This window comes from Anolis sagrei, chromosome 13 (genome assembly GCF_037176765.1).
Source record: "Anolis sagrei isolate rAnoSag1 chromosome 13, rAnoSag1.mat, whole genome shotgun sequence".
NCBI lineage: Eukaryota > Metazoa > Chordata > Lepidosauria > Squamata > Dactyloidae > Anolis > Anolis sagrei.
Window position 1 is genome coordinate 6,316,975 of NC_090033.1, and position 18,362 is coordinate 6,335,336.

At 46.1% G+C, this 18,362-nt stretch overlaps 1 protein-coding gene across 1 annotated transcript in view; it reads left to right on the plus strand.

The window, feature by feature from the left end:
* PEX14 (peroxisomal biogenesis factor 14) overlaps window positions 1-18,362 on the plus strand; it is a 118,717-nt gene that overhangs the window by 83,095 nt on the left and 17,260 nt on the right. Inside the window, exon 4 of the mRNA XM_060758903.2 lies at window positions 14,871-14,987. Coding sequence (XP_060614886.2) covers window positions 14,871-14,987 — 117 coding nt within the window. The remainder of the gene's footprint in view (window positions 1-14,870; window positions 14,988-18,362) is intronic.

The window sequence follows — 18,362 nt, forward strand, 5'->3', positions numbered from 1 at the left end:
TGGATCCGCGCGCATCATTTGAAAATACAACACACAGTCCTAGATGCTTGGGAAGTGTTTGACTTGTGATTTTGTGATACGAAATCCAGCATAGAGATCTCGTTTGCTGTGACATACTGTGCTTTTGTGTCAACAACAACAACAACAACAACAACAACAATAATAATAATAGTATATCACACAGTCCTAGATGCTTGGGAAGTATTCGACTTGTGATTTTGTGATACGAAATCCAGCATAGAGATCTCGTTTGCTGTGACATACTGTGCTTTTGTGTCAATAATAATAATAATAATAATAATAATAATAAAAATCACATAGTCCTAGATGACTGGGAAGTGTTCAACTTGTGATTTTGTGATCCGAAATCCAGCATAGAGATCTCGTTTGCTGTGACATACTGTGCTTTTGTGTCAACAATAATAATAATAATAGTAATAATATATCACACAGTCCTAGACGCTTGGGAAGTGTTCAACTTGTGATTTTGTGATAGAAATCCAGCATAGAGATCTCGTTTACTGTGACATACTGTGCTTTTGTGTCAATAATAATAATAATAATAATAATAATATATCACACAGTCCTAGACGCTTGGGAAGTGTTCGACTTGTGATTTTGGGATACGAAATCCAGCATATAGATCTCGTTTACTGTGACATACTGTGCTTTTGTATCAATAATAATAATAATAATAATCTATATAAATAAAAACGTAATGTTTGTTTGTGGGATTAACATAACTCAAAAACTCATAAAAACACTGGAAAACACAGCGGAAGAGACTTAAAAATACAAAAATTATAAAAATACATTACAACTCACACACACACATATACATATACACAAATATATATACACACAAAACACATATACACAGGCTGGGCCACAGCAATGTGTGGCAGGGGACGGCTAATAATAATAATAACAATAATAATAATAGCAATAATAATACTTTATTTACCGTATATACTCAAATATAAGCCGACCCGAATATAAGACAAGGCGCCTAATTTTGCCACAAAAAACTGGGAAAACAGATTGACTCAAGTCTAAGCCTAGAGTGGGATATGCAACAACACAAAGATTCAATCTAAGGCTTCCTGCCAAAATGGAACTGTAGAGGGGAGTCTGCTGAACAAGCCAGTACCTGCCGCATACCAGAACTGCCATCTGATGAGGAGTTACGAAAGTCCGTTCAATGCTAAGGCTTCCTGCCAAAATGGAACAGTAGAGGAGAGTCTACTGAACAAGCCAGTACCTGCCGCATACCAGAACTGCCATCTGATGAGGAGTTACGAAAGTCCGTTCAATGCTAAGGCTTTCCACCAAAATGGAACTGTAGAGGAGAGACTACCGTATACCAGAACTGCCATCTGATGAGGAGTTATGAAGGTCCGTTCAATGCTAAGGCTTCCTGCCAAAATGGAACGGTAGAGGAGAGTCTACTGAACAAGCCAGTACCTGCCGCATACCTGTACTGCCATCTGTTGAGGAGTTACAAAGGTGGAGGCATTACTTTTCATTCAACCCTCATAGTATATCCCACCACCATCTCCCAAAAGGGACTTGGGGTGGCACATAATAGTGTCCTAAGAACACTGGGACTAAACCCAGTGGATACCAAAACCCGCCTTATACTATTATACATCCTAGTATTCTATTTCTGGGAGAAAGCTGGTCTACATAGGTAAGTTGAAGCAGATGATGCTGAGGAAGGTGACATGTGAGGTCAGTAAAGGTAAAGGTAGTCCCCTGACATTAGGTCCAGTCATGTCTGACTCTGGGGTGTGGTGCTCATCTCCATTTCTAAGCCGAAGAGCCAGCGTTGTCCGTAGACACCTCCAAGGTCATGTGGCCGGCATGACTGCATGGAGCACTGTTACCTTCCCGCTGGAGCGGTACCTATTGATCTACTCATATTTGCATGTTTTCGAACTGCTAGGTTGGCAGAAGCTAGGGCTGATAGCGGAAGCTCGCGCCGCTCCCTGGAATCGAACCTGCGACCTTTCGATCAACAAGCTCAGCAGCTCAGTGCTTTAACCCACTGTGCCACCGGGGGCTCCTGTGCCAGTATCTACTCCAAAATCCTCGAGCATCAACCCTGTGTGTTTCATGTGGTTGTGAAGAGCCACTAGATCCTTATAATCCAGCAAACAGTGGATCGATTCAAAGTGGAGCAAAGGAACAACGCTGTGTCTGAGTGTGTGGCTGAAAATCCGTCTCCCTAAACTTTGCCGTGGACTTCTGACCCCTGCCCTGCTAAAATTATGGGAAGACAACCCTCGCTGTCCCCCTCCTTCCTTGCTTTCGCCTGGCCTTTTAGAGAAAAGAGTGGCACTCGAGATCCCTTTCAGTCGGGTCGGCCCCTTTGATGCTCCCCGCACACAAATCCTGGTTGGGAGCAGAGACCTTGTCAGGTCAATTCCGTCTTGGAAGGCTCCATTCAAGCCAAGCAAAACAAAAGAAGCGAAGGTCAACCGAAAACTGTCCCTGTACATTTTTCATTTACAGAGAGACAGTAGATTTGGACCGGGCTTCCTTGCAAGAAGGGGCACCGGTCACGCAAGCGGGTTGGGAAACGAAGGAGGATTCGGTCCTGGGGTCGTAGGGAGTCTTCTTGTGAATTCAGGGAAAGTTGGCCAACAGACCGCTGCGAGACCGCTGCAAATTAAATCCGATTTAGTTCTGTACCAGATATTCTGAAACAACAACATCATCATCAATAACAACACAAAACGATGGATACACTTAACAACAACATCATCATCAAAAATACATTAAAAAAATAACATTCTAATAAACACAATCACAATAACGATATCAATGGGCGGGCCACATATACAGGATAAAACAATTAAAAGACTGTAATGAGATAAAATAGGAGCAGGACATTTACGGGGAACTCATAAAACACACAGAGTTGTGAGGCTAAACTTCTCATTTGGGGTGCGCGAACTCCAGTAGCAAAAACACTGAGGAGTCCAAAATGTCATGGTGTGCACCTACTCACTAAAGGCGCAGCAGAAGAGCCGGGTTTTAAGGTCCTTTTTTAACGTTTCTAGTGAAGGGTCTTTCCTGATCTCTACAGGTAAAGAGTTCCAAAGTCGGGGAGCCACAGAGGAGAAGGCTCTCTCCCTTGTTCCCACAAGACAGGCTTGTGAGATTGGTAGGGATGAAAGGAGGACCTTCCCCGAAGATCAAAGGGCCCGGGTTGGTACGTGGAGAGAGATACGGTCACGAAGGTAGGCAGGTCCCAAACCGTTTAGGGCATCTATGGCAGGCATCTTTAGAAGTTGTGAGGTCTGCTGGAAACTAAACAAGGGAGATTTATATATCTGTGGAAAGTCCACAGGAAACAATCAGGGCCGGCTAAACACCTCCCAACAAAGGATTCCCCCAGAAAGGAAGCAGCCAGGCTTTGAAGCTGCATGGCCATTCAATGCTAATCAAGGTGGCCCGTTGCAACATTGACACTTGCCTCAAAGAGATGAGTTCTATGTGTTGTTGAAGGCTTTCATGGCTGGAATCACGGAGTTGCTGTGAGTTTTCCAGACTTGCCATATTCTAGAATAATAATAATAATAATAAATTATAGGTCATTATATGCTAATCAAGGTGGTCAGTTGAAACATTCACACCTAGCTCCAGCAGACAAGAGTCCTTTGTCCCACCCTGGTCATTCCACAGATATATAAATCTATTTTCCTAGTTCCAACAGACCTCACTACCTCTGAGGATGCTTGCCATAGATGCAAGCGAAACGTCAGGAGAGAATGCCTCTAGACCATGGCCATATAGCCCGAAAAAACCTACAACAACCCAATAATAAATTTATTTATACCCCGCCACCATCTCCCCTGTGGGGACTCGGAGTGGCTTACATGGGGCCAAGCCCGGACAACATATTACAGCAATAAAATCAAAACATAAACAACAAATAACAACAACATCATCAAAATTACATTTTAAAAAACCCAAAAAAATGCAGTCATAAAATAACATTCTAATAAACACAATCACGATAACGATAACAATGGGCGGGCCGCATATACAGGATAAAAACAATTAAAGGACTGAAATGAGATAAAATAGGAGCAGGACATTTACGGGGGTTCTGATTATAATATTTATTTATTTGACCAGTCATATGACCATTTCAAAATGGAACACAAGTAAAAAACAAGGCTAAGCTTCCCATTTGGGGGTGCGAACTCCAGTAGCAAAAATGTTGAGGGGTGCAAAATGTCATGGTGTGCACCTACTCACCAAAGGCGCGGCAGAAGAGTCAGGTTTTAAGGTCCTTTTTGAATGTTTCTAGTGAAGGGGCTTTCTCTCCAGGTAAAGAGTTCCAAAGTCGGGGAGCCACAGAGGAGAAGGCTCTCTCCCTTGTTCCCACAAGACGGGCTTGTGAGATTGGTAGGGGTGAAAGGAGGACCTCCCTCGAAGATCGAAGGGCCCGGGTTGGTACGTGGAGAGAGATACGGTTACGAAGGTAGGCGGGTCCCAAACTGTTTAGGGCTTTGTAGGTGATGACCTGTACGTTGAATGGGGACCGGAAAATAAATGGCAGCCAGTGGAGCTCCTTAAACATGGGAGTCGAGCTCTCCCTATAACTAGCCCCAGTTTTTAAGGTTCTTTTTAAACATTTTATTGGAGTGCCACTACTACACAGTGCAATGTAGCCAACTTGTATATCCAATCCTGTCTCGCATGACCAGCCAATCCCCGCAGAGGATTGTTAGATATTTCTGAGAGGACAAGTGCCACAGGGCAACCCTCATAGTGGCCACAGGGCGACCCTCATAGTGGCCGCAGGACGACCCTCATAGTGGCCGCAGGATGACCCTCATAGTGGCCGCAGGTCGAACCTCATAGTGGCCACAGGGTGACCCTCATAGTGGCCGCAGGATGACCCTCATAGTGGCCGCAGGTCGAACCTCATAGTGGCCACAGGGTGACCCTCATAATGGCCGCAGGATGACCCTCATAGTGGCTGCAGGACGACCCTCATAGTGGCCACAGGGCGACCCTCATAATGGCCGCAGGATGACCCTCATAGTGGCCACAGGACGACCCTCATAGTGGCCACAGGGTGACCCTCATATTGGCCGCAGGGCGACCCTCATAGTGGCCGCAGGATGAGCCTCATAGTGGCCGCAGGGTGACGCTCATAGTGGGCACAGGGCGACGCTCATAGTGGGCACAGGACGACCCTCATAGTGGCCGCAGGGCGACCCTCATAGTGGCCACAGGGCGACCCTCATAATGGCCGCAGGATGACCCTCATAGTGGCCGCAGGGCAACCCTCATAGTGGCCACAGGGCTACCCTCATAATGGCCGCAGGATGACCCTCATAGTGGCCGCAGGACGACCCTCATAGTGGCCAGAGGATGACCCTCATAATGGCCGCAGGATGACCCTCATAGTGGCCGCAGGGCGACCATCATAGTGGCCGCAGGGAGACCCTCATAGTGGCAAAATTCCTCGCAGTGGCAACAAGGCTGAGGAAGCAACTAATCTCCGATAGGGGTATTACATGAAACCATATACAACTGTTAGTTGTATTTGCACCGTAATAAAAAGTTGTTGTTGTTGTTCCAAGTCACCTTCCACATTGTCCTGCAGCTTGAGCATAGCCGCCCGCAATGTTTTGGTCTCTCTCTTGTCCTCGAGCCGTAAACGTCTCCTGGAGATCAAGACCAGGCAGAACCCCAAAGGTTAAAAGGAACAATAAAGAAGGCCGGGGATTGTAAGTGAATTATCTTTGGCCTTGAAAGCGGAGCCGGGTCTATATTAGAAGGAGGCATCTCTCTTTCGGTGTTGTTTACCATCACCCTGACTAATGCGCTGCTGCGTTCTCCCTCTCTCTTTCTCCCTCCCCTCTTTTCTCTCTCTCTCTTTTTTTGTTTTAAATAATCTCATGCAAATTAGACACACACTTCCTTCTAGTTGATTGCTATCTGCAAGGAATAATATAACCGCAGAGGGTAAGGCGCAAGGACTGAGCCGGGGACAAGGATGCGCGGGGGAATGGGACGTGACCCGACCACTCGCTGGCCCCCTCCTCCTCCACCACCATCGTCCATCCATCTTCCTCCATCCAAGTTGCCAAGCGCAGGACGAATTAGCCCTTGTTTTCATAACACCGTGAAATATTTCTCTCGGTAGAGGTCAGGGGAGGTGTATCTGTAATGCCGTGTCCTGATTTGCATAATACAACACAAATATCTCTCTCTATCGGCTCAAGGCCTGGTTTCTCACTTTCGGGGAAGTTGGTTGCCACCTTGGACCCGTTTGTTGTTTATTCATTCAGTCGCTTCCATTTTTGTTTGGGTTCACCATGCTCTCTGAATGGAGGTTTTATTTATTTATCGTGTCATCAGCAACCAGACATTTGTATTACATTTTTAACAAAAACAAACAAACAGACAAAACACAGAATTTGCAAGCTTGGTAGTTGATTAAATGTCCTTTGACCAGTCTCTGGCCACTTGGAGTGCTTCTGGTGTTGCCGCAAGGAGGTCCTCCATTGTGCACGTGGCAGGGCTCTGGTTGCATTGCAGCAGGTGGTCAGTGGTCTGTTCTTCTCCACACTTGCATGTCGTGGATTCCACTTTGTGGCCCCATTTCTTGAGGTTGGCTCTGCATCTCGTGGTGCCAGAGTGTAGTCTGTTCAGCGCCTTCCAAGTCGCCCAGTCTTCTGTGTGCCCAGGGGGGATTGAGGTTCTGGGTTTGAGCCTGCCACTTTTGGACTCTTGCTTGCTGGGGTGTTCCAGCGAGTGTCTCTGTAGATCTTAGAAAACTATGTCTTGATTTAAGTCGTTGACGTGCTGGCTGATACCCAAACAAGGGATGAGCTGGAGATGTCACTGCCTTGGTCCTTTCACTATTGGCTGCTACTTCCCGGCGGATGTCAGGTGGTACGATACCAGCTAGACAGTGTAATTTCTCCAGTGGTGTAGGGTGCAGATGCCCCGTGATAATGAGCCACATTAAGAGCCACATCCATTGTTTTAGTGTGGTGAGATGTGTTCCACACTGGGCATGCATACCCAGCAGCAGAGTAGCATAGTGCAAGGGCAGATGTCTTCACTGTGTCTGGTTGTGATCCCCAGGTTGTGCCAGTCAGCTTTTGTATGATATTGTTTCTAGCACCCACTTTTTGCTTGATACTCAGGCAGTGCTTCTTGTAGGTCAGAGCACGTTCCAGAGTGACTCCCAGATATTTGGGTGTGCTGCAATGCTCCAGTGGGATTCCTTCCCAGGTCATCCTCAGAGCTCGGGATGCTTCTCTGTTCTTAAGGTGAAAGGCACATGTCTGTGTTTTAGATGGATTAGGGATCAGCTGGTTTTCCCTGTAATAGGCAGTAAGGGCAGCTAGAGCTTCGGAGAGCTTCTGTTCAACCATCTCAAAGCTCTCTGCTTGAGCAGTGATGGCACGATCATCAGCATAGATGAAGCTCTGTGTCCCTTCTGGCAGTGGCTGGTCATTTGTGTAAATGTTGATCATGAATGGAGCAAGCACGCTCCCCTGAGGCAGGCCGTTCTTCTGTTTCTGCCATCTGCTTCTCTGGCCCTGGAACTCAACAAAGAAGCTCCTGTTTTGTAGCAGGTTTCCTATGAGGCCGGTGAGGTGGTTGTCCTTTGTGATATTATACATTTTTCTCAGGAGGAGAACACACACAGACGTTTCATGGACATCAGGAAGAACTTCCTGACTGTGAGAGCTGTTCAGCAGGGGAACTCCCTGCCCCGGGGTGTGGTGAACTGTGACCTTGCAACTGGCTACTTCATAAAGTAGTTCCCTCCCAAGCTCTAAGGAAGTGGTTCTCAATGTGTGGGTCCCCAACATTAGGTCTCCAGATGCGGCCAGACTACACCTCCCATCCCCTTGACTTTGTGCTGTATAGGTGGTGGTGATGGGAGTTGCCATCCCAATATCTGGGACACTCTAGTTTGGGAGTCACTGCTTTGTTAAAAAGGAGTCCTGCAGAGTTTGAACCACAACCATATTCGATTTGCACCCTGTTTCCTGCATTAGATGACGCGGAAAGGCCAAGAGAAAGATGGTCTCTCTGCCCACTCGGCTATTGGAAGGTATGTCGCCTGTCTCCCTGGAGCCCTCTCCTGATCCCCATCTTAAGGAGATGCCTAATGAAAACAGCCTTGCTCTGCCTAATCCTATTGTCGTGGGTTAATATGACCAGATTAATGCAAGAAAGAAATTCTCATCTTATTTTATCCCACCCGAACAGGATGCGCATGGAGCCGGGAGGAGGGTAGCTTAACAATGGATGTTATTTCCTGTGTTTCCCAGATTGGAGAGCTCAAGAACAAAGGGCTTCTCTGTGCAATCTTTAGCGATAATATTTATCACACGTGGCTCTCTTTGAACGGATTTGGGAGATGGCGAGAGAGCCGGAAGGTGGACAATCTGATGGGGAAACAGGCTTCCCTGGGAAGTTACTTCTGTTGTAGATCAGCCCGAGACTGATGGTTTAACTGATGGTTTAGAGAGGATTGTGGGCTTTCCTGTGGTTCAAAGGGATGGACCCTCAAGTCTGGGAAATAATGGTTCTCTCTGTGAGAAACTGGAAAATAGAGGGAGAAACCGTGGAGGCCGTGACAGACTTTGTATTTCTAGGCGCAAAGATTACTGCAGATGCAGACTGTAGCCAGGAAATCAGAAGACGCTTCCTTCTTGGGAGGAGAGCAATGTCCAGTCTCGATAAAATAGTAAAGAGTAGAGACATCAGACTGGCAACTAAGATTCATTGCCTAGTCAAAGCCATGGTCTTCCCTGTAGTCACCTACGGATGTGAGAGCTGGACCTTAGGGAAGGCTGAGCGAAGGAAGATTGATGCTTTTGAACTCTGGTGTTGGAGGAAAGTGCTGAGAGTGCCTTGGACTGCGAGAAGATCCAACCAGTCCATCCTCCAGGAAAGAAAGCCCGACTGCTCACTGGAGGGAAAGATACTAGAGACAAAGTTGAAGTCCTTTGGCCACATCATGAGGAGACAGGAAAGCCTAGAGAAGACAATTATGCTGGGGAAAGTGGAAGGCAAAAGGAAGAGGGGCCGACCAAGGGCAAGATGGATGGATGGCATCCTCGAAGTGACTGGACTGACCTTGAGGGAGCTGAGGGTGGTAACGGCCGACAGGGAGCTCTGGCGTGGGCTGGTCCATGAGATCATGAAGAGTCGGAGACGACTGAACGAATGAACAACTGTGAGAAAACTGGCTCTGAAAGTACATAGCCTTAAAGCCAGTCAGAGGAGCCAGAAGTAGCAGCAGCAGATAAGGAATTGAGTGAAAAGCTGAGTTTTCTCTCTCTTTTTTTGAATTTTATTTGATACATCCCAACAATTAACAAACTTTTGCCATACAGGACTTATTTCAGTATATTTATTCCAAAAGTAATTATTTTTTAAATGACATTTTATACATTCCTTAGTTACGTATCACCCATCCCTCTGCCCCTCCCCCCATTCCCCCGCCACCCTGGAACAGCAATTCTAAGTGATGTCATTGCATCAGTTTAACCATATGGAAATTCAAAATGCTATATCTGTCGTCTCCGTCTATTTTTTTCAATTAGCATAGACCATTTCCTTAACCAGTCTGGGAAATGCTGGTTCTCTCTGTGAGGAAACTGGCTCGGAAAGTACACAGCCTCAAAGCCAGTCAGAGGTGCTAGACGTAGCAGCAGTAGATAAGGAATTGAGTGAAGCATTGAGTTTTTTTCTCTTTTTTTGAATTTTATTTGATACATCCCAACAATTAACAAACTTTTGCCATACAGGACTTATTTCAATATACATTATTCCAAAAGTAATTATTTCTTGAATGACACTTTATACATTCCATAGTTATGTATCACCCATCCCCCTGCCCTCCCCCCATTCTCCCCGTCAAATTCTAAATGATGTCATTGCATCAGTTTAACCGTATGGAAATTCAATATCTGTCGCCTCCGTCTATTTTTTTCAATTAGCATAGACTATTTCCTTAATCAATCTTGTTCTTTTTGACTATTTACATACTTGTTTTTCCTTTGATTGAGGAAGCCATTAATTATATATTCTGATAAATAAATCCCATTTTGTATCGTCTCTCCGTCCTCGGGCTGTTGTGACTTGTATTGTGGCTGTCATATATTTTAGGATTTCTGCCCAGTTGTTGTTATCTTGTTATTGTGAAAAGCGGAGTGATAAGGAGGGTTCCCAGGAGAAACCACCTGTAGCTACGGAGATCAACAAAAGTCCCCGTTTACCAATTAGAGCTGAAAACAAATTGTGTCAGTCTGAGAGATTATGTTGGAAAGTTGTGAAGAAAATTAATGGGAGACGTAATGATTTCATGGGTGTCTATTAAACAATTCGTTGTTTACCTTAAGGTCAGTTCAGACAACACTGCATAAGAGTGAAAAGCTAAGCCCGAGTTCTCTCATTCCTGGTTCAAGTCAAGTCTTGGTCTTGGATTTAAGATATCCTGGAACTTTTCTGTGTTCCTGGTCAAGTTTTTACTAGTTACACGAGGGTTGAATGAAAACTAATACCTCCATCTTCGTTACTTGCGTTTGGATTGGAATATTTTAATAAATCAAACGCAGGAATAATAATTGGAATGTGCTTTTTAACAACCACTATTCATTTTCCCACATAATCACCAGACAATTGGATACATTTCTGCCAACAATGAACAAGTTTTCTGAAGCCGTCATGGAAGAAGTCGACATTCTGCTTCCGCAACCAGCATCTCAAAGTTATCTCAACGTCTTCAGAAGCATAATGATGTCCCTGCAGATATTCTTTCATTATCCGGAACAGATGGAAGTCAGATGGTGGACTGTATTGAGGATGTCGTATGGTCGTGAGATCCAGTCTCTGAAGTTTCAAGTCTGTGCACTTTAATTTCAGGTGTCAGCATCCTGAGTACCCAGTGAGCACAGATCTTCCAATAGCCAAGCATAATGTGACCGACACGTTCTTGTGAAATGGCGACTATGCTTGAAATTTCTCTCTGAGTAATATGACAATCATCCTGAATCAATCTGTCAACCTTTTGCTCATGAAATTTGGTGGTTGCTGTACACAGGACGTCCAACTCTTTGTTTGTCATGCAAGTCAGATATTCCCACCTCAACATCTTTAAACTTACCCGCCCAACAATGCACAGTTCTCACATCAACACAATCACCATGAACAGCTTGCATTCTCTGATGAATTGCCTTTGGGGTGACACCTTCTGCTGTCAAGAATTCAATGACTGCATATTGCTTAAGTTGCATTGACTGACCGTCTGCGTAGGGTTCCATAATTTGCCCTTTAACAACACAACCGTTCAATGCTAAGGCTCCCTGCCAAAATGGAACTGTAGAGGAGAGTCAACTGAACAAGCCGGTACCTGCCATATACCAGTGCTGCCATCTGATGAGGTGTTATGAAGGTCTGTTCAATGCTTCCTGTCAAAGTGGAACTGTAAAGGAGAGTCTACTGAACAAGCCAGTACCTGCCACATACCAGTACTGGCATCTGATGAGGAGTTATGAAGGTCCATCCAATGCTAAGGCTTCCCGCCAAAATGGAACTGTAGAGGAGAGTCTACTGAACAAGCCAGTACCTGCCATATACCAGTGCTGCCATCTGATGAGGAGTTATGAAGGTCTGTTCAATGCTTCCTGTTAAAGTGGAACTGTAAAGGAGAGTCTACTGAACAAGCCAGTACCTGCCACATACCAGTACTGGCATCTGATGAGGAGTTATGAAGGTCCATCCAATGCTAAGGCTTCCCGCCAAAATGGAACTGTAGAGGAGAGTCTACTGAACAAGCCAGTACCTGCCACATACCTGTACTGCCATCTGATGAAGAGTTATGAAGGTCCATCCAATGCTAAGGCTTCCCGCCAAAATGGAACTGTAGAGGAGAGTCTACTGAACAAGCCAGTACCTGCCGCATACCAGTACTGCCATTTGATGAGGAGTTCTGAAGGTCTGTTCAATGCTTCCCGTCAAAATGGAACTGTAGAGGAGAGTCTACTGAACAAGCCTACTAATGCCGCATACCATTACTGCCATTTGTTGAGAAGCTACGAAGGTGGAGGCATAACTTTTCATTCAACCCTCGTACCTTCTTGCTTTAGAGTTTGGAAAGTTCTGCACTCAACCAATCTCTAATGTAAAGTGCATGTGAAAAGACTTCCATTTGATTTGCAGGAATAACAATAAAGGGATGCTCCCTTGGCTGTTTCCCGTTCTCTCTCTTCCTTTTGGACCTTGTGTTGCCCTCTGCGTTCACTCTTTTTCCTTCCCGTCTAACGAGCGCTTTCTCCCGCTCCAAAGAAAGCAAACCAGCTGTGCTTCCGCTTCCTTCCAGATGTTGGTCAGCAGCTGGTTGCCTTCCTTTCTTCTCCTTCGCTCTCTCTTGTTGGCCAAATCTTTTCCAGATGTTGCGGCCGCATCGCAGACGGGAGGTCCTCGTATTTCCCTAATACGCGAGGATCCAAGCGGCAGCCTTTTTGGGGGGAAAAACCAACACAAAACAACGAGCGGCGGTTTGGAAACGTCAGCTTCCATTTCGGAAAGTTTTGGCGTTGGCCTTCCTCTGATCTGTTTTGTTTTAGTTTTATGTCCTCCCAATGTTTGGCGTCCCATTCATGCTAATCACAGCCAGGCCCGATTCCTCCCCTCCCTCCTCTTTTTTTTATTTCCGCATTTGTCATAAAATAAAGCAAATTATTCCCATCTTCAGAAACGATCTAGACTAATTAGTCGTCTCACCCAATAATTAGCTTTTTGTTTCCCTGTCTGTTTTTCCGACATTATTGTTAGTTTTCTCCCCACTCTTGAGTTGTTGTTGTTTTCGAACGCCATTACGGATTAAAATGAGCCACATTTGCAGTTGATGGTATATGTTGTTGTCGTCGTGTTTTTTTTCCGTTTCGGGGGAAGAATGGGAGGAATCGCAATAGAAAAGCTACTTCAAAAGCAGCCATAAACTCCAAAAGATAAATTAAGGAAATTGAATGAGCCGCGCGTTTGGAAAGTGGCAGCCAAGGCTAATACTCCCCGTCGCTTAAGGTCAAATTGCTTCCACCCGCCCCAATGCATCCCAAATTTGGGAGGAAAGCCACGACAAATGTTCCTTGTCCCCTGTGCCTTTGGAGGACCTTTGTCTGAGAAACCCTCGTGGGCCATCCAGAAAATCGCATTCAAAGCACCCCCGACAGATGCCCATCCAGCCTCTGTTTAAAAGCCTCCAAAGAAGGAGCTTCCACCACACACCGGGGCAGAGAGTTCCCCTGCTGAACAGCTCCCACAGTCAGAAAGTTCTTCCTGATGTCCATGAAATGTCTGTGTGTGTTCAGTGTGCGGGAACGGGGACCCAACATTAGCCAGGTAAGGCTAGGATTAGGGTGGGAAGAGACCTTGTGGGCCATCCAGCCCAACCCCATTCTGCCAAGAAGCAGGAAAATTGCATTCAAAGCATCCCTGACAGATGGCCATCCAGCCTCTGTTTCAAAGCCTCCAAAGAAGGAGCCTCCACCACACTCCGGGGCAGAGAGTTCCCTGCTGAAGAGCTCTCACAGTCAGGAAGTTCTTCCTGATGTCCATGAAACGTCTGTGTGTGTTCGGTGTGCAGGAATGGGGACCCAACATTAGCCAGGTAAGGCTAGGATTAGGGTGGGAAGAGACCTTGTGGGCCATCCAGCCCAACCCCATTCTGCCAAGAAGCAGGAAAATTGCATTCAAAGCATCCCTGACAGATGGCCATCCAGCCTCTGTTTCAAAGCCTCCAAAGAAGGAGCCTCCACCACACTCCGGGGCAGAGAGTTCCCTGCTGAAGAGCTCTCACAGTCAGGAAGTTCTTCCTGATGTCCATGAAACGTCTGTGTGTGTTCGGTGTGCAGGAATGGGGACCCAACATTAGCCAGGTAAGGCTAGGATTAGGGTGGGAAGAGACCTTGTGGGCCATCCAGCCCAACCCCATTCTGCCAAGAAGCAGGAAAATTGCATTCAAAGCATCCCCGTTAGATGGCCATCCAGCCTCTGTTTAAAAGCCTCCAAAGAAGGAGCCTCCACCACACACCGGGGCAGGGAGTTCCCCTGCTGAACAGCTCTCACAGTCAGAAAGTTCTTCCTAATGTTCAGATGGAATCTTGTAGTTTGAGCTTGGGAGGTAAATACTTTATGAAGTAGGTAGGTCACAGTTTCCCTGACTGAGTGAACTACAACTTGCATAAAGGAAGGCCAGTCCCCCGTCCTGTCTCCCCCAAATGCCTCCAGTAATCAAATTTCAACATGTCAGGTCTGTTTGCCAAGTTTGGTCCAGATCCATCAGTGTTTGGGTTCAGTGCTACCTGGATGCAGGTGAACTACAACTCCCAAAATCAAGGCGAATTCCCACAAATCCCTACATTTGGTCATATGGGGCTTCTCTGTGCCAAGTTTGGTCCCAGTCCATTGTCGGTGGGGGTCACTCTTTCTCTGGATGCAGCTGAACTATAACTTCCTTTTCCCCAAACTTCTCCAGTATGTTCTGTTGGTCATGGGGCTTCTCTGTGCTAAGTTTGGTCCCAGTTAATTGTTGGTTGGGTCACTGTTGATCTGGATGTAGGTGAACGAAAACTTCCCAAATCAAGGTCAATTTCCCCCAAACCCCTGAAGTATGTCCAGTTAGTCATATGAGGCTTCTCTGTGCCAAGTTTGGTCCTGGTCCATTGTCGGTGGGGATCACGCTTTCTCTGCATGCAGGTGAACTATAACTCTCTTATCCCCAAACTACTCCAGTATGTTCTGTTGGTCATGGGGATTCTCTGTGCCAAGAGAATCGTACTCATGTTTTCTTCCCTTCTCTCGACAAACAGGGCTGACGGATGAAGAAATAGACCTGGCCTTCCAGCAGTCGGGGACGGGCAAAGAGGAGCCGCTCAGCCTTTCTGCACAACCATTGTTGACCCAGCCACCGCACATTGCGCCGCACAGTAAGTCGCCCTTTGGAAGTCGCCATTCATTTGGAGAAATGGGTTGTTCAAACATTTGCGGTGCCAGTCATTTCTCTTTCTCACACTTACTATAACAACAACAACAGCACTTTATTTATATTCCACTCTAATCTCCCCGAAGGGACTCACAACAACAACAACACTTTATTTATATTCCACTCTATCTCCCCAAGGGGGACTCACAACAACAACAACAACAACACTTTATTTATATTCCACTGTAATCTCCCCAAGGGGACTCACAACCACAACAACAACAAAAACAACACTTTTAATATTCCACTCTAATCTCCCTGAGGGGACTCACAACAACAACAACCACAACAACAGCACTTTATATTTCACTCTATCTCCCCGAGGGGACTCACAATAACAACAACAACAACAACAGCACTTTATTTATATTCCACTCTTTCTGCCCGAGGGGACTCAGAGCCGGTTCCAACATGAAATGGTCCCCGTTTGAAAGCCTTCACTTGGTTGGGGGGCAGTGTGGTTTTGGAGGTGGACATTGGTAGGGCTCTAGGACATGTTCATGGTGCCACCAATGGAGAGAGTCAGAAACACTGGGATGTCTGTGGTGGAGGAAAAACAGAAAATCTAGAATGCAGTTGTCCCTGTATGAAAGCCTTTGCTTGGATGGTGGGCAGTGTGGTGTTTGGGGAGGACATTGGCAGGGCTCTTGGACATGTTCATGGTGCCACCAATGGAGAGAGTCAGAAACACTGGGATGTCTGTGGTGGAGGAAAAACAGAAAATCTAGAATGCAGTTGTCCCTGTATGAAAGCCTTTGCTTGGATGGTGGGCAGTGTGGTGTTTGGGGAGGACATTGGCAGGGCTCTTGGACATGTTCATGGTGCCACCAATGGAGAGAGTCAGAAACACTGGGATGTCTGTGGTGGAGGAAAAACAGAAAATCTAGAATGCAGTTGTCCCTGTATGAAAGCCTTTGCTTGGATGGTGGGCAGTGTGGTGTTTGGGGAGGACATTGGCAGGGCTCTTGGACATGCTCATGGTGCCACCAATGGAGAGAGTCAGAAACACTGGGATGTCTGTGGTGGAGGAAAAACAGAAAATCTAGAATGCAGTTGTCCCTGTATGAAAGCCTTTGCTTGGATGGTGGGCAGTGTGGTGTTTGGGGAGGACATTGGCAGGGCTCTTGGACATGTTCATGGTGCCACCAATGGAGAGAGTCAGAAACACTGGGATGTCTGTGGTGGAGAAAAAAAAAGAAAATCTAGGATGCAGTTGTCCCTGTATGAAAGCATTCACCTGGGTGGTGGGCAGTGTGGTGTTTGGGGAGGACATTGGCAGGGCTCTTGGACATGTTCATGGTGTCACCAATGGAGAGAGTCAGAAACACTGGGATGTCTTTGGTGGAGGAAAAACAGAAAATCTAGGATGCAATTGTCCTTGTATGAAAGCCTTCGCTAGGGTGGTGGGCAGTGTGGTGTTTGGGGAGGACATTGGCAGGGCTCTTGGACATGCTCATGGTGCCACCAATGGAGAGAGTCAGAAACACTGGGATATCTGTGGTGGAGGAAAAACAGAAAATCTACTGAACAAATCAAGCCAAGAAAACCTCATGATAGGCCAGGAATTTTGCTCGGAGGTTTGCTCGGTGGCATCGGTCAACATCTTGGGACTTCTTGCTGAAGTTCAGTCGTGATTTTCCGCTTCCGATTTCTTACCTCTTGCTTCGGAGTTTGCCTTGAGGTCGGCGGACAGAACTGCTTGACGGAGGTTTGCTCGGTCGCATGCAAATCTCTCCTTTTGGGTGGATCTTCCTTCCTCCATCACGCCTGTATCTTTGCCAGAAAGGTGTCAGAAAAAGCCCCGCCGCCGTCGCCATGATCCTCCAACTCCTTGATTTTGATTAATATAGAGAAACAAGACTTGGGTTGACTGATAATAAAACTGATAAATGACATCCGAATTACTCGTAGCGGTAATTTATTACATAAAATATCTTTTATTTGACACGCGATTAGTCGCGGGAAGCATCACTCAACCTGACTAGTTTGAACAGGCGCCCAAACTCGGAAGGGGAAGGGGAAAAGGGAGGGCGAAACGGAGAGGAGGGATGCGGCCGCGTTTATGGAACACTTTACGCCCGGAGTTGAGGACAAATCTGACTCTAAGTGTTTAAGTGATGGATGGGGTTGGGATACAGTTCCCCCTCCTCCCCCAAACCCCCTTCATTACATGCGGATTCCAGGGAGGTCCTGAGCGGAGAAGGTGGGCATTTCCTTGGGTATTTATGGAACTTCTTCATGGATGCCCACAACCAGGCTTTAAGGCCCAGCTATTGACGAGGGTGGAATGAAAAGTAATGCTCCCACCTTCGTTACTTGGGTTTGGATGGGAATATTTTAATAAATAATCCTTGGAATGTGCTCTTTAACACTATTCACTTTTCCACATAATCACCAGACAATTGGATACATTTCTGCCAACGATGAACAAGTTTTCTGAAGCCGTGACAGAAGAAGTCAACACTCTGTTTCCGCAGCCAGCGTCTCACAGTTCTCTCATCCTGGGTACCCATCGTGCACAGATCTTCCGATAGTCAAGCAAAGCAATAATGTGACCCACACATTCTTGTGAAATGCCGATTACGCTTGAAATTTCTCTCTGAGTGATATGACGCTCGTCCTGAATCAATCTGTCAACCTTTTGCTCGTGAAACTCGGTGGTTGCTGTCACAGGACGTCCAATTCTTTGTTTGTCACGCAAGTCAGATGTTCCCACCTCAACATCTTTAAACTTACTTGCCCAACTACTGCTATTCACTTTTCCACATAATTGTTACGCAGCAGTGTATTTTACCCAGTGTCCCAGCACCCAAAGTCCAAATACAAAAGACTCACAGACCACAGTAAAAATGAATGGAAAATCTTTACTCTTTACTCAGCAGGGATGAAACATAAACTTGCAATGTTGCATACAAAAATCAAACCGTGCAACAAACTTACACAGTCTTTGTAAAAAAACATAAAATAAGGCATCTTCATCTTACATCAAGTGAGGGAGCAAAAAATAACCTATTTCACCATAGCCTACTTCAGAGCTTCTCCAAACTGCTCCCCAGAGCAAAGCCTTTGTTCATAGGTCTCCTCAGAGAAAAGGCTCTCCCGAAGCTCTCCAGGATCTCTCCTTCAGCATCTCTCCTGCAGAAATCCATCTGCAACTGCTGGTGCTGGAACTATATTCTAAAAACTCATACAGATATAGCCCCTTGGATGTGGTCCAAGCTTGCTGGTTGACCTACATTACCAGCTGTACATGATAATTAACATTATAAGGTTTTTCTTCAACACACACACACACTTGGTCCTGCAATGACTTAGCGTA